Raw genomic sequence first — 25540 nt, forward strand, 5'->3', positions numbered from 1 at the left:
ACATGAACTATGTGCCCAGCTGGAGCCAGACCTGATGTCCCCCATCCGCCAACCCACAGGGATTCCCCCTCTGGTGCAGGTTCTGTCAGTACTCCATTTTTTGGCAAGTGGGTCTTTTCAGACAACAGTGGCCATGTCATCTGGGATGTCTCAGCCTATGTTTTCAAAGGTTTTGTCCAGAGTGTTGTCTGCCCTGATGAAATCCATGTGGAGCTACATTATTTTCCCTGAGGTGGGTGATTTGGCTACAGTGAAAGGTGATTTCTATGCCCTTGGACATATCTCCAACATCATTGGTGCCATTGATGGGACCCATGTGGCTTTGGTTCCCCCCAAAGAAAGTGAGCAGGTGTACAGAAACAGAAAAAGTTATCATTCGATGAATGTCCAGGTGGTCTGTTTGGCTGACCAGTACATCTCCCATGTAAATGGCAAGATCCCTGGGTCAGTGCATGACGCGTATGTCATGCGAAATAGCAGCATCCCTTATGTGATGGAACAGCTACAGAGACACCGTGTGTGGCTAATTGGTGACTCTGGTTACCCCAACCTGTCGTGGCTACTGACCCCAGTGAGGAATCCCCGGACCAGGGCAGAGGAACGGTACAATGAGGCCCATGGGCGAACTAGGAGGATCATAGAAAGGACCTTCGGGGTCCTGAAGGCCAGGTTTAGGTGCCTGCATATGACAGGTGGATCCCTAATGTACTCACCAAAGAAGGTGTGCCATATCATCGTGGCCTGCTGTATGCTTCACAATCTTGCTTTGCGACGCCAGGTGCCTTTTCTGCAGGAGGATGGTCCAGATGGTGGTGTTGTAGCAGCTGTGGAGCCTGTGGAGAGTGAAGAGGAGGAAGACGACGGGGACGACACGGACAACAGGGATACAGTCATACAACAATATTTTCAGTAGCACACAGGTAAGAATCACCCACGCCATTTTACATTTACTTAATGCCTCATGCGTCTCTGCTGTCTGTGTTTCCCCCCAGTTCCTGTTAACTGATTTGTGACTTTCCCTTCCCTTTCCAGAGCTGTATGACCCACTGCGTGACTTCTGCTTTGTTTGCCCATGGACCTAACCTTATTGAAATTGGTATGTTGTCATCACAAAGTAACTGGACATTATTGCACCGTTATGTGTAATACATTTGTTAAGAATACAAGCAGACTCCTGTTATTTTAAGTGCAATAAGTGATTTATTTTAAGTGCTACATTTGGGTACATGATTGTAAAACGGTGATGGGTGGGGGTGGAGTAATGTCCATGGCAGAGTCCAGTTCTCAGTCTCACAGGTGCATTGTCCATATGCCTGTGGAAGGATGGAGCAGGGGCAGTTAATGGTTGGACAGGGTGACAATGTGGGACAGTGGGATGACATCAGGGGGTATCTTATGCTGGCGGGGGTCTTGCAATCCGACTCTGTCTTCTTGTGAGATCTCGGGTTCCGCTTGCGGGGTGGTTCTTCTTCTGCAGGAGGTGGGGTTCTGGTGGCCTGTTGTTGTGTGGGGTCTCCTGTCCACTAGCGCCGGCGGAGGTGGTAGGCTGTTCCTGGCCTGGGCTAGTGACAGGGGCCCTTTGGGGTGCCACATGGTCCCGCAATGTGGTGACTATCTGGTTAAGGGCCATGACGATGGTCCCCATTGCGGAACCGATGTTCCTCAGTTCCTCTCTGAACCCCATGTACCGTTCCTCCTGCAGTGCCTGGATCTCCTGGAACCTGGCCAGTACCGTCGCCATCGTCTCCTGGGAGTGGTGGTAGGCTCCCATGATGGAGGAGAGGGCCTCTTGGAGAGTGGGTTCCCTGGGCCTGTCCCCCCCTGTCGCACAGCAGCCCTCCCAGTTCCCCTGTGTTCCTGGGCCTCTGTCCCCTGGACGGTGTGCCCACTACCACAGCCCCCAGGTCCCTGTTGTTGTTGGGGTGGTGGGTCAACCTGGGTGCCCTGTAGTGGTGGACACACCACTGATTGACGTGTCCTGGAGACAGAGGCATGGGCCCGCTGGGTGGGAGCTGTGCTGGTGTTCCCAGAGGGGGTTGGGTCTGGTGTAGCCTGTGGCTGTCTGTGGGGAACTGACTGTCCACAGGTCCCCGATGGGCCGGGCTGGTCATCTGGGTCCAGGGAGACAGAGCTGCTGTCATCGCTGGGGGCCTCTTCTGGGGGTGGGATGGACATCTCTGTACCCTCTGTGGCGGTGTGGTGGCGTTCGGGTCCTGCAGGGGTATAAGGGTATGGTTATTGCTTCTGTGTGTGGCATTTCGTGTGATGGGTGGGTGTCCGTGTACCCAAGTGCAGGCATTCCCTTGTGGGGGCTTTTGTGAGGGTGGCTTGTGGGGGTGATGTGTGTGTGTAGTGGGTATTCTTTGGTGATGGGTGTCCATGCTTTGTGGTCGCATGCAGGGCTTGGTGTTGGGATGGGTGGGTTGTGATGGTGTGCCATTTGCAAGGAGTTGGTGTGATGGGGGTGAGGGTGGGGGTATGTGCTGGCATGCAGGTGGGGTGGGGGTGGGAAGCAGTAGTGAAGATTTGACTTACCAGAGTCCATTCCTCCGCCTACTCCTGCGAGGCCCTCAGGATGCAGGATGTGCAAGACTTGCTCCTCCCATGCTGTAAATTCTGGGGGAGTAGGTGGGGGTCCGCCGCCAGTCTTCTGCACCGCTATGTTGTGCCTTGATACCATGGAACGCACCTTCCCCCGTAGGTCGTTCCAGCGCTTCCTTATGTCATCCCGATTGCGTGGATGCTGTCCCACCGCGTTGACCCTGTCCACTATCCTTTGCCATAGCTCCATCTTCCTGGCTATTGTGGTGTGCTGCACCTGTGCCCTGAAGAGCTGGGGCTTTACACGGACTATTTCCTCGACCATGAACCTGAGTTCTGCGTCAGTGAACCTGGGGTGTCTTTGGGGTGTCATGGGGTGGTGTGGATGAGGTGTGGGGTGGTGTTTGTGGTGATGAGTGTGTTGCGTGTGGTGGTGTGTGGTGTTTGGTGCATGGATTCTGTGTGGGTGATGGTGTTGTGTGCCTCTGTGTTTTGTTATTGTCTATTCTGTGCTCTCTCTCTAGCCTTCGTCAAAAAGTTCGGGTCGTAGGGGTTTGTGGGTGATGTGGGTGTGTGTTTTATATTGTGTTGGGTGTGTGGGAGTGGTGTTAGTATGTGTATCAGGTGTGTGTGTTTCAAAATGACCAATGTGGCTGTATTTTCTATGTGTGTGTGTATTTTGAGCGCGGCGGTGTGTACCGCCAATGGAATACCGCGTTTGAAACACCGCTGCGTGGATTCGTGGGTCGTAATGGCATGGGCGTATTTCTGTTGGCGTGACGGTGGAGGTTTGGTCATCGCCATTTTTTCGCTGACCTTTGGTGTGGCGGACTTTTGTGGATGTCGGGTTTTTGGCGGTTTTCAAGTTGCGGGTCAGAATGACCGTGGCGGTTTTCCCACGGCCGCGGCGGTGTTATGGCGGTCTTCTGACCGGCGGTAAGCGCCTTTTACCGCTGAGGTCAGAATGACCCCCTATATGTTAATCTAACCACCGCCACGCACGGCCTTTGGCTGTGAATGTCAGTGGCTGGCAACAGGGCCAAACCCCTACAAGCACCCAACCTTGCACCGTGCACAGCCTTCTCCGGTGCACAGTAGAGGTTTCCACAGCTAGTTCCGGCTGCCAACCCCTCTAACCACCCAACCCGATGCTGTGCACAGCCCTTTGCGCATGCACTGCAAAGGTTGTCTGTGGCATCTCTGGGTGTGAGAATAGGTGTGAGAGACTGTATCTGGGGGCAAGAGTGTCTGTCAGAGTGTCTGTCTGGGTGTGAGAGTGCATAGAGCAGTGTTTTAGTGGGTGCATCAGTATGTGCGAGTGTCTGTGAGTGGGTGCACCAGGGTGTCATCAGTGGATCTGTGAGTGGGTGTGTGATGGTCCGAGAGGGTGTGAGAGTGGGTGCATAACTGTCTGAGTAGGTCTGAGTGGGTGCATGGGGGTGTGACTAGGGCTGTAAGTGGGTGCATGAGTTTCTGAGTGGGTCTGTGAGTGGGTGCATGAGTGTTTGAGTGGGACTGTGAGTGGGTGCGTAAGTGTGTGAGTGGGAAAATTGATTGAAAGAGAGACAGAGAGAGAGAGAGTTTTTTAGACTGTGATGTCTGATATACTTAGAATGAGATATTTGCATCTGATTAAAAATAAAAAATGTGCTTGTTTTTTTTAATATGATTTTTTCTATGAAAAAAGATAATGAGTCCAGCGGACTCGAACCCCCGTATTTGAGTGTGAAGATCTGCAACCTTCACATTGAGCTTCAGGTTTTTTTTTGTTTTTAATTTTTTTTAGACCTCTATGGGCTATCTGGGACCGCAAGGGAGCCCTTAAAAGGCTCCTCCATGTTCACTCTTTATTTATTTATTTATATTTTATATCCGGGACGGTGAGAGAGCCTTTAAGGGATCCCCCACGGTCCCTCTTTATATTCCTTATATATATAATTAATTAAAACAAAATTAATAAAATGCCCTTTACGGGCTACCTGGCACTGCTTCCCTGGCACAGGCTTCCCTGGTAGTGCCAATGCTTCAGCAAGCATGGAGCTGCTTTGACAGCAGCTCCATGTTTGCTGAAGCATTTCATTTCTGTCCCCTGCACACATTCAAGGCACAGAGATGAAAGCTCTGCTGTTTGACAGTGGGACCTTCGTTAATGGTCCAGCTGTCAAACAGTAGAGGGTTTGCTGTGGCTTGGTTGCAGCCAAGCCACAGCAAACAGCTCTGTCCCCAGGAGCAGGCCCTGGGGGGTGGCGTGTACCCAGGGCCATCAGTGGCTCCACGAGGGGTGCTGCATGGCCCCACTCCAAAGTGAAAATAGCCCCGGGAGTGGTGGTCTCCAGGGCTAAGGGGATTTTCTTTTTTTAAACATTTGGCCTGGGAAGCTTTGTGCAAAGTATAAAAGACTAGTTCACATTTGGTAGAAAATTAAAGTTGATGAAGATTCATAAAATTAATAAGACACACAATTTATCAGATATAGGAATGGCACATAGTAATTTGCTGACTGAAGATGTACATGTGATGAAAGAACTTTGGGAATTGGAAAGAGATGCCACAGAGGTTATTGATGAAGAGACGGTAGTTAAAAGGTTAGAAAGTGAAGGAATATGTATCCCAGATGCAGGTGGTTTGGATTTCAAACCAAAGTCAAGGACATTACCCATAAGGAGTGTGAATTTGATAGATCAATTTGTCTAAGTTGTCATGAAAGAGTTTAAGAGTCTGAGAACAGAAGGAATTGGAAGCAGGCAAAGTGGAAACAGAGAGTATAAGAAAACCTTAGAGAAAATTGTAGCCAACCCACAAGTAGCAGTACGTAGTTCAGATAAAGGGGGCAATGTAGTAATCTGGTCATATATGAGTGAAGCATATAGGCAACTTAATGATATTGCATGTTACAAGAAAGTAGACCTTGCAGATTTTGAGGAAGTATAATGGGGTTTCAAAAAGCTCTGTTAGATTAGAAGGAATAGGTTCTCATTAATTCTGAATGGTCCAGCTACTTGAGGACTGACAGCCCTAAATTACCTGTCTTCTATTTAATTCCCAAGATTCACAAAGATGTGAAAAAGCCGCCAGGCAGGCTTATTATAGCAGCACCAGAAAGACTTTTTGAAAATGTCTCACAGTATAGAGATTATTTTTTTAAACCATTTGTACAAAATGTAGGCTCCTTTTTAAAGGCTTCTACAGATTTTCTTAAGTGGGTGTTCAACATTGTTTGGAAAGAGGGAATTCTAGGTATGACATTAGACACCCAGCTTGTCCTATTGTTTGACATTGACCCAATTTCAACCAAGAAAAATTACCACAACTGCATGAAGAGCATCACAACATGGATGAAGGATAACTGTCTAAAGCTGAACACAGACAAGATGGAAGTTGTCGTCTTCGGCAAGCTCTCTACCCTCTGGAATGATTTGTGTTGGCCAGCAGATCTCAGCCCCACCCCACGCCAAAATACCACACCCTCTACCTCAGCATCATCCTAGACAGCGAACTCTCCATGAGACGTCAATCAATTTTGTCACCCCAGCCTGCTTTCACACTCTTTGCATGCTCAGATGTTCAATTGGCTCCCCACCAACACAAGAAAGATAGTTACCCATGCTCTCATTGCCAGTGGGCTCGACTACGGCAACACACTCTATGCTGGCACCTCCACAAACTCATGCATAGGATCCAAATAATACAGAATGCTGCAGTGAGACTGGTTCTCGACCTCACCAGGAGAGCCCATATCTGCACCTGAATGACCTACACTGGCTCCTGGTCCAGAAGCGGTGCCACTTCAAGCTCCTCATCCATGCCTACAAAGCCCTCCATGACCAAGAACCTACCTACTTGAACCAGTGCCTGCACTTCCACCACCCCAGCAGGAACCTCTGCTCTGCACATCAGACCCTTGCACAGAGCCCTCGCACTTGTCGTTGCTTTGCCGGGGGACACTCCTTCTCTTTTGTCAATGCCAAGGCCTGGAATGCCCTCCCCCTCCACCTCCATACTGCCTCTTAATTGAGAGACTTCAAGAAAGAGCTAAAAACCTGGCTTTTCAAATAGAACCATTCTCAGCTCCTGGATACCCTCACGAGTGACAAGTCTCACTTTGCAAATACATGATTGATTGATAGATGTAGGTGCCCTTTATACAAGTATACATTATAGAGACAGTTTCAGAGCTGCAATTTTTTTTGGGGAGAGCCAGGCCACTGAAATTTTATAGGCACAGTAAAATGTTATTGACAATTATGGAGTGGTGTCTGTGCTATAACATCTTCTTTTTTATCAATGAGATCTTTAAACAACAGAGGGGACCAGCGATGGGAACCTGCTTTGACCCTAGCTATGCATATTTGCTATTCAGCTGGTGGGAGGAGCAGATTCTCAGCAACCCTCTTTAGACAAGTAAAACATATATAATGTTGTGGCTCCGCTATACAGATGACATTTTTGTGGTATGGAGAGGGAACAGAGAGAGTGCCTAGAAAATTATAGAGAACATCAATAGAAATGATTTGAATCTACAGTTCACAAGTGACATTGAGATTTTTTTTTTAGATGTGAAGATCAGAATTGAAAACAACAAATTACCGACAACATTGCATAGGAAACCCAATGCAGGAAATAGAATCCTCGATGCTAAAAATTTCCACCCCTTCCTATTATTGAGCGTATCCCATATAGGTAATTACTCTGAGCCAGATGAATCCGAAGTATTGAAAGAAGCTTTGAGAAAGTTAAGAATGGCATGTTACAGATATTGAGTGATATGGATTACAAGGAGAGTACATTGAAGGATGCTTGCAGAAAGGTGAGCATGAGAGGAAGAGAAAGGGTTGTGTTAACAGATGAAAAGAAGAAACAGTTACTGCAAACTCAACAGAGGTTTATAACTACTTATAGTAGTGCACATTCAAGAATGAGAGTAATTTTAAATAAGCATTGGCACCTCATGAGGAGTGACCCAGTGATTGAGGAAGAAATATCAAAATGCCCAATGTTAGCATTTTGCGGAGTAAGATCAATGAGGGATAGGATCGTATGTAGTGATGTCAGAGTGAGTAAAGGCAAGGATACTTGGTTACAACAAAGAGATGGCTTTGTGAGATGCTTTAAGTGCAAGGCATGTAAGAATGGGACGAATATCAACAAAGTAGAAATTGAAGGTAAGGTGCTTCACAAGATCAAAAGACACTACAATTGTGGAAGTGAATTGGTAGTGTATATGCCCTAAAATATATGTAAGTAGCACCATACTACAAGTCCACAAAAAAAATCTTGCAACATTCAAGAGCGATACTAAATGATGATGTGACTTATCCTCTAGCTCATCATATAAAAGAAGTACATGCAGGAAGAATGAGTGAAGTGTAGTATGATTGATGGTACACCTAATGATGTGAGGGGAGGCAATAGAGAGAGGAAGTTATGAACTTTAGAAGGTAGTTATATAATAACGTTTGATAGTATGGAACCCAATGGCCTCAATTGTAGTGAAGAACTGAACGTACATCTATGATTATCTATGAATATATATGAATATGCAAGTTAGACGCAATATGCTTTTTGCTTCTAGTTGTGAAATATATTGGAAGTTGTTTTGTTGTTTTAAATTTAAAATGTGTTAAATTCTGTTTTTACAGGGTTGGACCAACTGGAGGTTGCGAATGGGAAAAGCAGAAGAGCTAGTATATTCTGCCCCATATGGGTTCCATCCTTGGTGGTAGGATTTTGCCCACTAGGGCATAATTTGAGTTTAGAATTACAGTTGTTATACTGTGTGATGGAAATGAATGGATGAGACTTTGACTGTGCAGATTCAAAGTAATTTGAAAGAGAGATAACTGCATACACAACTGCACAGAGCAACATGGTCAATAGCAGAGTAGAGACAAAGTATGTGTAACCTATTGATGTCATTATGTGTAGTTTGGGTGCCTAGAAACCGAAATTGTATGCATATCAATGAATAATGTCCGATATTGTGAGCCAGTTCCAGGCAAAGCTTGATGAGTTAAAATTCCAGCATTAAATTGTATTTGTGTGATTTTAATAAGCATGTCAGATGAATTTTGGGGTAGTCATGTGTGGGGTTAAATGTCACAGCAATATGGCGGTATGCAGGCTGACAATGGCAAACGTTTGCTGAAATTCATTCTGTTCCTGATTGAATTTCATCTAGTTACTGCCCACATGGAGTGCCTGTCTTCTTGTGGACATAAGAAGCAGTATAAAATGTGAGATGTGATGGAGCAGCATCAGCAGAGGCACCACTGGTAGTCTGCAGTGGAAAGACAATGCTGATAAAGCAAGTGTGACATATATATATATATATATATGTATATATATATATATATATTTCCACAAAACTTTACAGACCTATTTCTTTTTCTACATTAGCTGATCATGCAAGGTTTCATGGTTGGGGGTGCAAGGAAAAAAGGGGGGGTCCCAAGTCAGGCTTTTCCATAGACTTTTTAAACATATGTAGTGGAAAAATGACTGAATGGATTTACAGGAAATTTGGCAGGAATATAGACTATGACGTGGAAATGGTCCTTTTTTATTTTTGATCTAAATTTGTTCTGTAATTTTTTATCCTAATTTGTTCTGTAGTTTTTAAGTCATAAGGGACAAAAGCTTAGTAAGTTATTGGGCTGCAGTATACTGTGGTACCTTTGCAGTATACCGTGATACATAGCAATGACGGAACACAATTAATTAATGAAAAATCTTGAAAAATAGAAAGGTAGCCAAACTGTTCAGACCTCATTTTCTTTCTTCTGTGTTTTGATGTCAAATCTAGATTATTAGTCTTTGTGTAATATATAGGAAGACATGAGGAAGTTAAGCAAAGTCTTTAGAGGTAGAAAGTATTATTTTTTATTGATTTATATATTTTTTTAAAGTTTATGATGAAATGCCGTACTCTGGCAAAGCTGTTCAGAAAGTGCAGTGGTACCTTTTTTGGCCACAGAGACTTGCATCTAGCCAGGTCCTCTGCCCAAATCCCCAGGAGTGTCCAACTCCATTACTGAGCTCAGCCTTCAGCCGTACTCAGTAGTGGGTTGGCCCTGCACCCATTGCAGGAGGCAAAATCCCACTTCACATGGCCAAGCCTGCACAATGGCAGTTGACCACAGGGCCAGAACCTTATTGTTCTTTATTTTGAATGTGTTAGAAATACTGCGGTTGCGTAATACTGCAGCGCCGCTATACCAGTACCCTGGCTCCACAGGTGATGCATCACTATGTACAGTGGTACTATGTGCTGTTATTTGTTAGGACTCGCACTCACACACACACGCTTCTTGCTGCGCCCTCACAAAATAAATCAGCATGTATGAAGAACAATGAAACATCATGAATGTATTTACAGCACAGCACTTCACTGTAACTTGTGAGGAACACTACATTGCATGTTTTTTTATATTGCTAAAAGCAAGTGATGTCCCATTTGTGAACTGTGTGCCAAGTGGTTTATGGAGACATCGGATTCCATCATATAAATCATCAGAAGTGTTTGATGACTCATCACCAGCATGTGTCTGATGACTCATCACCAGTCTATAAAAAGAACTGTCAAGGTGTTTCCTGTGCTTGGCTTCAAGTCTTCCTTCGCTCGCAGGTGTTCCCGGTTCATCTGGTCTTCTGTGATTTTTTTCAGGAGTCGTCTTTTCAGTGTGAGGCTTCATCGGACCTTCCCTCTTTGGAGTGGATTACTTTCTCAGTGGCTGGAGAATTTACGAGCAGTATTCCATGTTCCTCAAATAATCGAAACATTCCATGAGAAGTCGGTTCGTGCGTAATTGCCCTCTCGTCTCCCTGTTTTCAGCATTCTTGAGGTTAGTGACCTTTTGGTGCATTATAAAAGACATTCGTTGATGCTGAGAAGCCCATGATACAAGACTATTTTCCAAAGAAAGCTTGAGACATATTTTTTTTAAAACAGCATTGAAGTTAAGTGTTGTGAACTCCTGAAAGCATCGCTCAAAAACTATGAAAACGTAAATGTTTATAATGATTGTTTTGGAGCAAGTCTATTTTGTGAAAATGAATAAAAAAAGACAAATTCATAAGTTTAATTTTAGAACGATTTTGTTGAGAGTTACAAAAGCGTGCTTAATAGTTCAGCAATTGAGCACTAATAATTATTGTGACTTTGCTGAAAGACTAGGTGATTGCCCAATCTTAGAATTCTTGCACCAAGCCCTGAGACAACTTTCTTAGAAAAACAGTGATGCTCCTTCGTGAACCAGCGTTTTGTTTCTCTTCCCTTCTCAAATCCTGCTTCCTATCTCTTTCCTCGGAGGCCATTCGCTCATTCCCTGTTCGTTTCAGATACAAGAGAATAGTGTTTAGGGGTAAGGGTTTTATTCTCTTTGCTCCTGCGGAACCTGGAATTCAGGTGAGTGGACATGATCTTGTCAGTATTGCACTACCTACAATCCAAAATATTTTTTACATCTTCTGATTTGAGGTGGGGAGGTCCCTTTTGACCTAATCACATGGCCCTGTGGGTCAGAGTGCACCCTCCTGGCCCCCGATGTGGACTTTTGTTTTTTTCAGAACTTGGGGACTGAGTCCCGGATTCCTGTAATGGCTACCACAACATATTCTCAATGTTGTAGTCAGCCATTCACTTAAATTGGACCAATCAGAGCATATTGTGACACCAACGCTTACCAGCATTAATCTTATTGTGATCACCTGAGAATAATATTTAATGGTCATTATTAGTGAAACAAGAAATACCTTACCTATGGAAACTTTAACCTAAAAATAAAAATGGAGACTGCTACTGTGTAATGTGTGTGTGGAGTGTGTGTCTCTTTTGTGAGTAATGCTTTTAAAGATTTGCCACTCATCATTCTGTGGTATGCATTCTGTCTGAAGGTAAAGGACCTCGATTGGCTCCTTCTATAATCTTCATGTACAAGTGATCTGATAATCTGAAACAATGGCTAACTTGGTATGAATTTGTAGATGGGAAATGGTGCGGCAGTGGCAATTGTGGACAGTGTGTAGTTTAAAAAACCATTGCAACCATTGATTGAAAAGAATGAAGCAATAAGACACATTCACACAAATGTGTTCTCCACAATAACAATCAATGATTGAATCTGAATATTTTTGTGATTTACCAAGTTCTACAGTTGTCAACTTTCTATGGAAAATTTGGTCTGTGATTTAAATTGTGAATCACAGCTTTTGAAGTGACCCTGTAATTGTTATTGTTATTTGGATATCTCTCACACCAAAAAGCCCTCATACCCTTACTTCAGATTTAAAGGCATTAAAGGTTTTATAATATACGGCATGCACATACCATGATGTATTGTTATAGATGGTGCAAAGTTTTGTAGAAAAAATGCTGCATTAAAGATTGCAAGTGAGAATTAGTCAGTATACCACATCTACACTTTATTGTGCTCTCATTTTGTATACAATATTGATTTCAGTCACTGCTGAGATTGTTCTATTGTTGCACTGCTTCCATCCATGTTGTTCCAATAATACAACCTAGTATGCTCACTTACAATTCCATTTGGCTCAAGACTGTTGGTCTTTCTGTTAGGAAGTTAATTGTATCCTGTTTGTAGTAGGTCTTTATGCAACACTGCCAATTTGTACATGCAGTTAACATTTACAATGGGCCACCCTATGCACATTTCTATTTTTATGCGCCACTATACCTCATTGCGTTCCTTTAAACATCCCACTTGACCAGTGAATAGCTTATAATTTGACATTTTAACTTTAACATCGAGAGAAGCTTCTAGTCTGAGAAATTAAACTCTAGAATATTTTCTCTGCAGATCTTGTACACTCTTTATGTTGTGAACACTTTCACACTCTAATAACTAAAGGAATCAATTAGATTTCATCAAAATAGAAGAAACACACTAAATCCACCTGTGTTCTCTTCTGCCATAACTCATGGTCTTCCATCTCATTTAGTGTGGGGGCATCATGTTTCTGATGATGAAATCTTAGCTGGCTCTGCAGTCATAAACCTGTATGTAGCAGTCCATCAAGGCATCTGGCTTCAGTCCAGTAAAAGGGCCATCTTATTAGAGAGGACTCTATGATGCATATATTTCTTGATCTGAAATGCCATGTAACGCATGACAAATGAAGGCATGAAAAATCATCAATATCATTGCACTACAGGAGCAGAGCAAAAATTCCATTCATAACGGGGTGTTTTTTTTTTGCCTTTTTGAAAGAAACAGTCTAGTTTGCTTTTGTTTCTCAAATACAAACAAATCGTATGGAGCTACTGCTCTGACAAAGTGGCAGGATGGCGTTGAAATGTTTGCAAACATGCCCACCACCATGCTGGTGGGGCCGTTTTCAGTAAAATATGACAGTGTGCATAGGCTTCTACGCAAGGGTGGCCGAAACTCACAGAGTGGAAATCCGTGGAGTTACATAAAAAGTCTGTTATATTCTTCAGAGTTCTGTGAACGGGCAGAAAATATGTATGTTGTGCTGCTCGTGCTGCAATTTAGTACCAGTAACGTGATTAGTGCTGAAAAATCAGTGCCTAATGCACCATGCATTGCACAAGAGCACACAGCAACTCAAGTTGATTTTGGTGTCCCTCGAGTAAGAAATCTACTTGTGTGGCAGCAAACATACTCCGGAGGCAGCCCTTGGACCACAACCTCCCGTGTTAGAAAATTGCACTGGGGAGGCCAAATCTTGCTTGCCATCCCACATTTCTGGAGCCTTCTGGGAAACAAGTTCCGCAACACACTGACTGGCAGAATTTGGCTCGAATGCAGACATCAAATTCCCCAATTCTGCTCACCCCTAGTCCTACACCAGGTGATGCCCACCAAACAACTGTGAGTTGGCTGGCTGGCATAAGGGTCACTTAACTATCTTGAAATGAACTACTAACTCTTAACTAACCAAGTGAATCCATAAGTTCATGTTTTAATTGAAGATCACAAATAAAGATACATTGCAAATACAATCCTTCCTTTTGTAGCACACATAAGCAGCCTCAAGAGTTTATTATATTATGAAAATTGGATAACCTACACCATAAGCAGAATTGCTGGAATTATGAGCCCAGGATTTGCTGCGGAACTGATGATCTTTCCGATAAAAGGTGGAAAGTCTTTCTCCATTGTCTCTTCAATAACATCAAACATTCGATTGTTTCCGCTGATAACACAAAACATCATTATTTTATTTTGTGTTAAAACATTTCTTCAAACTTCAACAGGGGTAAAATGTATTGGCACATGAGCATATAATGCATTGTTAGAATACTACTACAAACTTATTTACAAAAAATACCTCTTGAACAATAAGTGATATTTTGATGATATACTCTTGAAAGCAACAAAATGAACATGTATCAAGGCATGCAAGTCTTCATGATGGTAACTATTGTTATCTCTTTGGAAGCACCAGGGCATTTCAATTTCCTTGCAAGGTCTCTCAAGCGAACTTTAGGAGAGACAACTACTGCTCTGATGGTTGCCTACTGCAATGGAATTGAGAATATAGTGTATCACAGTATTAGACTCATCCTCAGATGTACTGAAAAACACAATACAAGAGTCCTAACTTAAACATATATTTACATTTGAATAGTAAAAGACTAACCCCAAAATAATATACTTATGTGCTTAAATCATATTGCTGCAATATTCGCTATGTATAAACCATAAATAAATATAAATAAATAAACATAAATACATACAATTTCCCAAAAAATAATATAATACATAAGTGAATTAACTTTATGTACAGTAACACTTGAAAGTCTGAGTTTCAAACTATGTGTCCATACATACACATGTGGGACTTTAAATAATACAACTTTATATCTCTTTATTTTTTCCCGTATACATGTATACCTTTCTATGCAGTTATGTATTTATATATTTATTACTTTACTCCTACTGTAGAAATAAAAAAGACATTCAGTTCTCTCCAGTGCATTACTGTATATCTCATCCTATGCATCTCTCAATATACCCTCTATCTCCACTCTGACTCATCACAAACATCATTGTACTACTATGATCTACCTAATGCCACTATCTCGACTCTTCCCTCCTCAATCCCTCTTTGACTCATCCCATATCTCTTTTTGCTACTATGATCTCCCAAATGAATACTTTCTAGACTTTTCGCTGCTGTATCCCTCTTTTCACTAATCCAAAACATTATTTCACTACTATTACCCCTCTAATAACCCTTTCTAGATTCTTCCCTCCATCCCTCCTATGCCTCATCCCAAACCTCATTTTTCTACTATAATCACACAAATAACATTTTCAAGATTCTTCCTTCCTCTATCCCGCCTGTACCCTTTTAAATTCAACTAAAAGACCTGCATGTCCACCTTTCAAATTAACAATTTATATTTCCCTATACTATTCTACCGCTAAACCATTTTTACTTCCAGAATAGCATGCTACTAGCCGAAAAGAGCTTTATTGCCTTGTCAAGGTTATTAACCGCTATATAAACACAATGGTCCCTGCTTGGCCATCTCATATTTCCCAAAGGGGCTGTTCTAAAAAAGTCCATCTGTAGGCAAATGAGACCGAGCAAGTCGCTGCCTTTAAACAAGATTTAGCAAAGCCAATAGTTTATGTTTTGTTAATTCATTTAGGTCACTGATATTGGCTTTACTAATTCTGGATGGTTTTAGAATTCTCTGGCACTTGCAAAACACTGGCATAGTCAATAATGACAAGAAATAACATTTTGATACTTGGAAGGCGGGGCAACATTGTGTGACGCCACGTGTTATGATGCATTTATGCTACTGAATTTGAAAAAAGAAACTCGTATGTTTTGCAAGTCTGGATTTAGCCGAATCCTTTGATTACTTTCATTCAATTTTACATTTCTTTATAATGACACCGTGCAGAATATACTGCTGACACGTGATAACAAGACATGTTGGGTTTTATGGTGAAGATTTACCGTACAGGCCAATCCGTGGTCTTTCCAGGGCATGTACCAACAGCATTTATTTAGAATTTTGGAACAGGCATAACCACGTACGACCATGCCGGGTACCGGTTTACTCACAATGTAGCTATACACGCTATAGCAATGATGCACTGAAAGTTAATGCTACTTGGACTTTGGTAAGATTGTTCCGGTAGTAAGCGTCATATGTGGCCGTTGCATTTTGTGGCCTCATTTCAGAAGCAGTGCCAGTCAACTAAACGAACACTCTGCTGGGTGGTGAATTCATCGGGATTGGGAACCCGTGTTATTGACAACAGTATGCTTTTGCTGCCATTGCTAATCTCATCTGTGGTGAACACTACGTTTGGTAATTAAATAACCATTGACAAATACATTTTTTGTTTTATAGTAGCTAAGAAAACAATTCTGTTACCAATAGCGCTATATCGTTATCCCCACACTAAAAATATTACTGGTTATACATTAGTGTGTATTGAAGTGTCAAATCATTATTCAGTCAAAATTTCAACATTTTATTTTTTCCATTGGAACTTTTCCATTAAAAAAAATGAAACATTTAAAAAATGAGTAAATAACTGAAAAACACATACTTAAAAGCACACTGTGAAAGATCATGCGGGTAGTAGGATTTGGGCACTGTAGCACAGAGTATTTTGAAAGTCAGTAAGTGGCTTCAGTACCAAAAGGGAACATGCTAAATTGTCTGAACTCTTGTATAAACAATTCTTATAGTCTTCGCTCTTTTTCCTCCTGTATTAAAGACCTTTATTGCAACCACCTTATCCACTGATAAACATTACCAGGTAATAAAATATATGGTAACGGATTGTTAATTACCTGAATGGTCCGCAGTCAAATGAAGGTGGAAGTGACATTATGGTGTAAGCCACGGGCAGAAGGCTTAAAAAAAGAATTAATAGTAAAAGACCCATATAAAAGTTGTTGGACTTGGATGCTTTGAACACACGTTCATGGGGGACATTGCTGCTCATCACCGCCCAACATTGGAAGTACATGGATGTTAGCAAACGCAGTACATTTATTCCAATAAGCCCAGGTGCGTAAAAAGAACCCATCCTACAAAAACATAAATAAGTGTTTACATTTTCGAAACATCAATAGAGTACAGCATTGACATTATACACTACATACTAGCCAGATTAGCACAGTTATGTGAGAGATCAAAACAAGCATATTTGTACTGTTTGCTCGACACTGTTATCACCATAACTCAGTTCTACAATCAGTCAGACACCAGGGGCATGATTACATTTGAGGGACACTATACTGGTCTGTGCTGCAATCCACCTTTTTTTGTCCTGCCCCAGGACCAGACCAGGGCTGGACTGGGCAACCAAAAGCAGCCCTGGCAAAAAATGCTATAAACAACTGTTAGATATGAGGTCTTTGGTTGGCAGTCAAGTTACCCCCTGTCCAAGCAAGGACCCCCACTCTAATCAGGGTAAATCACACACAATCCAAATTATCCTGTGCCCACCCTCTGGTAGCTTGGCACTGCGCAGTCAGGCTTAACTTAGAAGGCAATGTATAAAGTATTTGTGCAATAAATCATGCAATAACACAGTAGAACACCACAAAAAATACACCACACAGTATTTAGAATATATATATAATATTTATCTGGTAAGATGCAGGTCAAAACAATTAAGATGCAACTAGTATATTTTAAAATATCACTGTAAAAATGATTTAAAATGTATTTAGTCTCTTAAAAACAACAAATGTCTCTTGCAAGCACAAAGATCCTGGTTTGCGTTCAAAACCTCCCCAAGGAACCGCAGAGAAGGAGACGCGTGGAAAACAGGGAGGTGTGTGTCGATTTCTCGGGCCGCACACGGCGATGCGTCGTTTATTTTTCATGCAGGGAAGGCTTTGTGTCGATTTCTGGCGCTCGGACTTGGGTCCTCTTCGGGGTTGCGGGGTTTTCGGATGCCCCGGGGATGATGCATTAAAATCTGGTGCTGGCAGGACGGAGTCACAGGGGCTGCGTCGATCCAGTGGGAGTTGCGTGGAAAATTCTACCACACAGCAGGTGCTGCGTCCATTCCTCTCAGGAAGTTTGGCTGTGTCGTTTCGGCTCGGCTGTGTGTCAATCAAGTGGGCCGTGCATCGAATTTCCAGTTGCTACCCTGGCGCTGAGTCCATCTTCTCCTTGCGAAGTCGGGCTGCGTCATTCCAGTTTGGCGTGCAGTGATTTTCTCACTGCGATGCAGGCTATGCATAGATTTTCACCACACAGGGATTTTTTCTTGCAGGAATGAAGTCTTTTTGGTCCTGAGACTTCAGGTAACAGGAGGCAAGCTCTAGCCAAGCCCTTGGAGAGCACTTTTCAGCACAGCCAGAGAACAGCAAGGCAACAGAAAGGCAGTAGTCCTTCTCAGAAAGCAGTCAGGTGAGTCCTTTGGGCAGCCAGGCAGTTCTTCTTGCCAGGTTGCAGGTTCTGGTTCTGGTTCTCTTTTCCAGGAAATGTCTGAGTTGGTTTGGGCAGATGCCCTGTTTAAATACCCAATATGCCTTTGGAGTGGGGGAGACTTCAAAGACTGGCTTAGAAGTGCACAAGGTCCCCTTTCAGTTCCATCCTGTCTGCCAGGGTCCCAGTAGGGGGTTTGGCATTTCTTTGTGTGAGGGCAGGGTACTTTCCTTTGACATGTAAGTATCAGGCCCTCCACCCTCCCAGCCCAGGAAGACCCATTTAATATGCAGATGTATGTAAGTGTGACTGAACATCCTGTGTTTGGGGTTTGTCTGAGTGAATGCACAAGGGAGCTGTCAACTAAACCTAGCCAGATGTGGATTATAAGGCACAGAAGGATTTAAGTGCAGAGAAATGCCTACTTTCTAAAAGTGGCATTTCTAAAATAGTAATATTAAATCCAACTTAACCAGTCAGCAGGATTTTGTATTACCATTCTGGCCACACTAAATATGACCTTCCTACTCCTTTCAGATCAGAAGTTATCACTCAGACAGTATATGATAGTAGCCCTAATGTTAGCCTATGAAAGGAGCAGGCCTCACAGCAGTGCAAAACAAATTTAGGAGTTTTACACTATCAGGACATGTAAACTACACAGGTACATGTCCTGCCTTTTGTCTACACAGCACCCTGTCCTATGCGTTAACTATGGCCTACCTTAGGGTTGACTTATATGTAGAAAAAGGGGAGTTATAGGTTTGGCAAGTACTTTTAAATGCCAAGTCGAATTAGCAGTGAAACTGCACACATAGGCCTTGCAATGCCAGGCCTGAGACATGATTAAGGGGCTACTTAAGTGGGTGGCACAATCAGTGCTGCAGGCACACTAGTAGCATTTAATCTACAGGCCCTGGACACATATAGTGCACTTTACTAGGGACTTATAAGTAAATTAAATAAGCCAACTGGGTGTGATCCAATGTCACCATGTTTTAAGGGAGAGAGCATATGCACTTTAGCACTGGTTAGCAGTGGTAAAGTGTGCAGAATCCCAAAACCAGCACAACAGTGTCCAAAAAGTGGAGGGAGACAGGCAAGAAGTTAGGGGTGACCACCCTAAGGCTGTCAGGTCTAACAGCAACACTGCTCTCTTAGTCTCCTTACGCAATCCCTCTCTGTTGCCATCCATTGGCACTCTCTCCTTTTTTCCTCTCTTCTCCCACTCTGATTGTTTTCTCTTTACCTCCCCCTCTCTTTCTCTCTTGAAGCCTCCCTGTGCCTGCTGGGCTGAGGAAAGTGACAGAGGCACTACAAGCTGCCCAGTGTCAAGGGCCCCAGTCCTGTGAGAAAATGCCCAGTGGAATAAAAGATTTGTCTGTCTCTAGTGCAGACCAGGACACTGTTGCTGATTATGAAGAAATGAGCTGTCTCTAATATTGGAAAAGTGCCACAGGGTGAAAGGAAAGGCTGAAAACGTAGGTTGAACCTCTTATACAGATTTGTAGAGCGCACTATCACCAGCGAACATATTCCATAGATGAGCAGGTGTGAGTCTCGCCATATTTTGGGCCTAGTGGGACTACTCGAAAAGGCAGATCTTGAGCTTCTTGCGAAATTCAAGAAGTGAGCATGTTTTTATGTGTAATGGAAGGTTAGTCCATGCTTTAGAAGTGATGTAGGGGAAGGCTTCACCACCAAATCTGGTTTTCTGTATGCGTGGAATTTTTGTAAGTAGGATTGCAGAAGAGCAGAGGTGTCTGGAAGGTTTGTGAAAGCAGATGCGATTGTTCAGGTATGCTGAGCCAGTATTCTCCAGTGCCTTGAAAGTGTAAGTGTGGAGTTTGAATTGTGCTAATTTTTAAATGGAGAGCCAGTGGAGCTCCATTACGTGTGGTGTGATATGAATGTGGCATGGGAGGTTGAGTGTGTTTCTGGACACCAAGTTCTGAATGGTCTGCAGCCTTCTGGTGAGTTATTTGTTGATCCCAGCATAGAGGTTGTCTCAATAGTTCAACTTGCTTGTGACCAAGGAATGTGTGATGGTTTCCAGGTGCTGACTTGCACCCATTTGAATATCATCCTCAACATCGTTAGGGTTTGGAACCATGGTGACAGCAATGCCTTGGGAGGTCATGTTGAGTTTGCTGTCGATGATGATCTTGAGGTTCTTGGCGTGACTGGTGGCTGCGGGAGGGGGTCAGTGTCAGTCCTAGCTCCACCGGCCACCAGGTGAAGTCCCTTGGGGGTGTGCTCTTGCTGAAGAGTATGGTTTTGGTCTTGTTGTAGTTCAGCTTTAGCCAATTGTTCTTCATCTAGTGGGTGATTTCAGTCATGCAGGCATTGAACGTGATCTGGGGCTGGACGTTTTGACTGCGAGGGAGATAATGAGGTATGTGTCGTAGGCATAGGAGAGAATGTTGATGTTGTGAGAGCAGATGATATTGGCTGGAAGGATCATGTATGCTTGAAGAGGGTTGGGCACAGGGAGGATTCTTTTGGAGCTCTGCAGATGAGGTTGTAGGAGTCTGAGGTGTATAGTGCCAGGCTGACTGACTGGGTCCTTCCAGTCAGGAAAGATCAGATCCATTAAATTATGTGCCTTTGGATTTCAATATCATGTAGGAATTGGATGAGGTTTGGATTGGAGACTGTTTAAAATACTGAGAGTTTCAGGAAGATGAGAGCAGCCATGTCTGCATGGCAGTGATTAGGATAGTTTCTGTGCTGTGGTTAGATCTGAAAGCAGAGTGATTTTGACGAGTTGGTGGTTGTCGAGGTATTCAGTGAGCCATCTGTTAATGAGTTTCTCTAAGACCTTGGCCGGGAATCGTACCAGGCATACCAGCCTATAGTTGGTGAGCATTGAAAGACCCACAAGGGGTTTCTTCATCAATGGGAGCACAGTGTGTGTTTCCATGCATCTGGGAAGGTTGCAGAAGAGTGGAAAGCATTCAGAATGGGTGTGAGCATGGTGCTGATGGGCTGCAATCATCTGGAGTAGGCCTGGTGCAGGCAGGGATCGCATGGGGTCTTGCGAGGATGGACTTCATGAATGCAGCAGTCTGTCCTGGGTGATGGTGGGCCTATGGTTAACATCCATTCTTTGGATAAGATTGAGCGACATTTGGCAAGGTCTGTTGGGTCCAGTTGTGGGTTGAAGTTGCTGTAAAAGGCAGTGATCTTGCTACTGAAGAATTGAGAGAGATTGTTGCAGGTCCGGTTACGGCTTGAAGTTGCTGTAAATCGCAGTGTTCTTGTCGCTGAAGAATTGTGAGAGATTGTTGCATGGGTACTGTGAAGGGGTAGTGGAGTTAGAGGTAGCTGATGTTGATGTGAAATGTTTCACAATAGTCAAAATGTCTTTGCTTTTGTTGATGCTGGCATTGATGCGGACCACCAGAGAGGAATGTTTGGTGATACGCATCATTTGGTGGCAGCATCTTAGGGCAGATTTGAATGTGCTCCTGCCTGCATTGTCCTGGCTCATTCGCCATTTGTGCTCCAATTGTTTGTATTGATTTTTCATCAGTTTGAGTTCCTCCTTGTACTAGCTGGCCTGAGGTCTGGATCTTTTTGCATAGCTGTGTTTGATGGGGGCCACAGAGTCAGCCCAGGAGGTCATCCAATTGTTGAAAATCTTGAAGCCCTTGGGGAGGCTGTTGCTGTGCTCAGGTCGGTGGGTATTGGGAGCAGTGTTCCAGTCCTTGCAGTGATGCTGTTCCAGTTTGGACTGGCTGATCTGGTGGTGGTGTGTGTGCATTAGACTGAGGCAGGATGCTGAACTTGACAAGGATGTGGTCTGTCCAGGGGACTGGTGTGGGCTTGTCAACTGTTATGTAGACAAGCCCAGGAGGTGTCCGGTGATGTGGATAGGTCCCTTTACTCATGGGTGAGGCCTAGGCTTATAAAGTCATTGATGAGTGCTCTGGAGTCGGTGGTCTGTAGATGATGGTTCTTCTTAGGGTAAAGTTGGCTGTGATGCTGGCTGTGATGTGGAGCTTGAACAACAGGTGATTCATGTTGGAGGATGAAAAGTCAGTGGATGTGGTACAGTTGATAGTGTTATTGCGGATGATTGCGATTCCGCCCCCGGGCTTGTGGAGTCTGTCTTGCCTGGCAATCTTGTAGACAGAGGGATGGCTGTGGTGATGATAGGTGCCGATGCAGGGTTAAGCCAGGTTTCTGTGATGAAAAGTGGGTCCGGGGCATTGTCATGCAATATGTCCCAGAACTCTGGAGCATGTTTGGTGAGTGATTGGGTGGTGAGGAGCATGCAAATGTGAATGAGGTTTGTGTGGGTGGTTGCAAGACTGTGTGAGTGTGAGAGAGTGGAGTGGAGTGTTAGGTGCTTTCAGCGCAGTGAGTAGTGTAAGTGGGTAAGTGCATGAAAACTTTCAGGAATGCAGGAAAAGGCTTGGTCACTGTTGTTTGGTGAACCAAGGCAGCACCACATGAAGTGCTGATGAAGTGAGGGCTTGGAGGGTCACAGCATATGTGTGGGTGGGAGGGGGAAGGATCAGGGTTCCTGGACCGGGGCATAGTCCAGGTGCAGACTGGCTTGCCGTTTGTTCACCCTCTGCGTTTTAGCAGTGAACACTTTACACACATCATATGCACATCCATACTGTGACAGCTATTAAGTAGGTTCTGGAAAGGGGACAGGGGAGGAGTGATGTCACTTCCTGTGCATCTTGGGAAAACAGTATTGGAGGGCAGCCAGTGATGCCACTTCCTGTGCAGATAGAAGAGAGTCAATCCAGTGATGACTTCCTGTGCAGATGGATGACAGGAAATTCAGTGATGTCACTTTCTGTGCAGATGGATAATGGGAAATCTAGTGATGTCACTTCCTCTGCAGATGAAGGATGGAAATGAGTCTTCTTGCATGGTGTCTTCTTTTAAACACAGTTTTGGTGAGAAGCCATTGATGTCACTTCCTGTGCAGATGGTTTAGAGCCAATTCAGTGATGTCGCTACCTGTGCAGACAGATGATGAGAAATCTAGTGATTTCACTTGCTGAGGGAAATTCCACTATTGTTACTCCCTGTGCAGATCGATGATGGAATGAAATGTGGACCCAGGTGCATATTGAATTGATATATGTATATAATTGCATTAGAGAGACGGCCTCTATAAGATATCCAGGATTTTTATTTTTCAATTATGTTTATGTTCATATCACATCAATTACCAACTGCTTCTTGACTGGGAGAGCTATCTTCAACTAGGACATTTGGGTTTACCTCAGCCACAAACGCAGACAGTTCTATTAGTGGTTACCCCTCTGTCCTATCAAATGATAAATCTGTCTTTTGACTTTAAAACAAACATCCCAAACCAGTCATAGCTAAAAGGGGCTTTCCTTCCTATATCTGTATATATGTGCATGGTGTGTACATTGTGTTTGTGATGACATGAATAGCTTGCCAGACAGATGGCAAGACCTAAAAAGGATTTTTTCATTGTTTTTAGATGAAATCTAGTGTCTTTTATGAGAATGTGTGGGCAAGACTCAATGGAGGTTGCAGTTATAAAGTTCCAGAGTAAACTGGCTCTTTGTGGTTTGCTATGCCTACTCTAATCTCATTATGATTTTAGGAACTTATTTTACCAATAGTTATTGAAAGAAATCAGTACTGGCTTATCTTCTGGCATGTACATGTCAATGCTTTTCACATATGCTTTTATGAAATGGACTTAACAACTCTGACAGATAATTTCCACTGAAATGGTTTTCATTGTTATAAATCACATAATTGAAAACAACCCTAAGGGCCTGTGAGAAAAAGCTCCTTTTTGTGTGATTACCCCATTTGTTGATGAATTATTGTTGCTGGTTTTTAGACTATGCACTCTAGGACACTGCTGTCCAGTGTTTAGTGCTAGCGCTCTAACACCTAAAACTTGGAGAAATGTGGCTAATCCCTGATTAGCATGTCTAACTCTCTGATTAGGCCACAGAATATGGTGCAGAAATTAGACCCATAGCGTAGAAATTTAAATGTCAGCTATGGACTGCAGAACATATTGTGCCACCCAATAATGTGACAACGAGAACATGGTTTCACTTCTACCCATGTAGCCTGCCCACTGCAGTTTAAACATGCAGTGCGACCTGTCAAAATAACCCTTTGACAGGAGAAAATCCACCTTTTAAACATGTATAGGCCTGCAAGGAGGTCTTGAAGTACACAAGGTAGGTTTCCTAGTATTTAAAAAACAGTGATACAAGTAGATGTTTGATGTTGGCATGTCCCTAGAGTGACAAGCCCCCAATTGTTTTTTTCAGTGTGGAAGGGTCTGGCTGTTTTATGAGGAACGCCAGAGTGCAGATTAATCTAATAATTTTGCTATCTTGGGTTTGACAAAACTAGAGAAATGGTTTAACCACTATTTTTATTGTTTTGTCTTAACTCTAATCAAATAGCGAAGTCAGATTTTCCAACAAAATTAGGAAAAGTAATACATAAATAAATATATTTTCCCTTTCTAAAGCTCCTGGAGAGTAATTTTCATTAGCTTTCCACCAGCTGCCAGTGCTTGGCCTTAATGAGATGTGGAAGTTGTTCCCAGAGCAGGACATTGAATTAGACCTTGTGGACAGGATGGACTAGATGTAAGGTAGGTGAAACCTGTCAGCCCAGGAACAGAAGGTGGGATGGTTTTGGATTTTCATTTACTTCAAATGGGCAAGGGGTAGGACTGCCTATCACATGTAAGCGTAAGGGGAGACCTGGTTTAAAGGAAGGCCTTTGTTCTCTATGTACTTTGTGGCCAGTTGGGCACCAGTCCAATGGGAGGAACAGTTGGTACCAGAACCAGTTTGGAGTACCTAAGGAGGGGACTGCTCATTTCCCTGGGTAGGGTTGTCCCAGGAAGTTTTCCCCCATTGATTAGGGAGTGTTCAGGAGTCACCTCCACCAACTGGCAATGAACTGTACAAAAATAGACCTCACCACCAGCTACACTGAACACTTTCTGATTTTGCTGAAGACCATAAGAAGGACTGCACCTGTTGGTTGATTACTGTGAATGACACCTGAATGGCTGGCCCAACTCCCACTTTTACCCAGGACAATGAAGTGAACTCCAAGGGTCAGTTGACACAGCAAGCTGTAAAAGCCTTTTTCCTGAAATGCCTAACTGACCAACATCAACTAGAAGTGGACAGGATCCTGCTAGCGGCCACTCCTGAATTGAGTCCCACCCCCTCCCCACACCTCCCCCACCCAAGTGGTGTCTCTAATGTCATGGGAGACTTATAAGTTACTAAGAGGAGCTGCTTGGGAAACTTAAAAATTTTGGGATATTGAACACAGCTTCAGGCATACACTGCTGGAGGATTTTGAGTCCACACAAAAGTCTGACTGTAGAAACCTTTAATGGGCAGAGGTGTGACAGGAGGAGAAGACTTTGTCTGCCATGAAATTTGAACTTCTCCTGCTCAGAGCTTTTCCTGTCAAAACCAATGGGTTCAAGGGAGATTCAGCAGGTACAGACTGCAACTAGCCCTATTAGAAGATTTCGACTTCAATTTCAGAGACTAAGCCAGAAGGTGAATTCTTTGAGATGGATGAGCCTGTTTGATGTAC

General features: G+C 43.5%; 1 protein-coding gene across 1 annotated transcript in view; it reads right to left on the reverse strand.

Annotated features, from left to right (window-relative positions):
• Nucleotides 1-25540, reverse strand: part of LOC138262456 (transmembrane channel-like protein 2) — a 469363-nt gene that overhangs the window by 113694 nt on the left and 330129 nt on the right. Inside the window, exons 14-15 of the mRNA XM_069212350.1 lie at nucleotides 16348-16587; nucleotides 13591-13716 (exon numbers count right to left, since the gene is read on the reverse strand). Of these exons, the coding sequence (XP_069068451.1) occupies nucleotides 13591-13716; nucleotides 16348-16587 (366 nt within the window). The remainder of the gene's footprint in view (nucleotides 1-13590; nucleotides 13717-16347; nucleotides 16588-25540) is intronic.

The sequence above is a fragment of the Pleurodeles waltl genome, chromosome 10 (assembly GCF_031143425.1).
Source record: "Pleurodeles waltl isolate 20211129_DDA chromosome 10, aPleWal1.hap1.20221129, whole genome shotgun sequence".
NCBI classification, from domain to species: Eukaryota; Metazoa; Chordata; class Amphibia; order Caudata; family Salamandridae; genus Pleurodeles; species Pleurodeles waltl.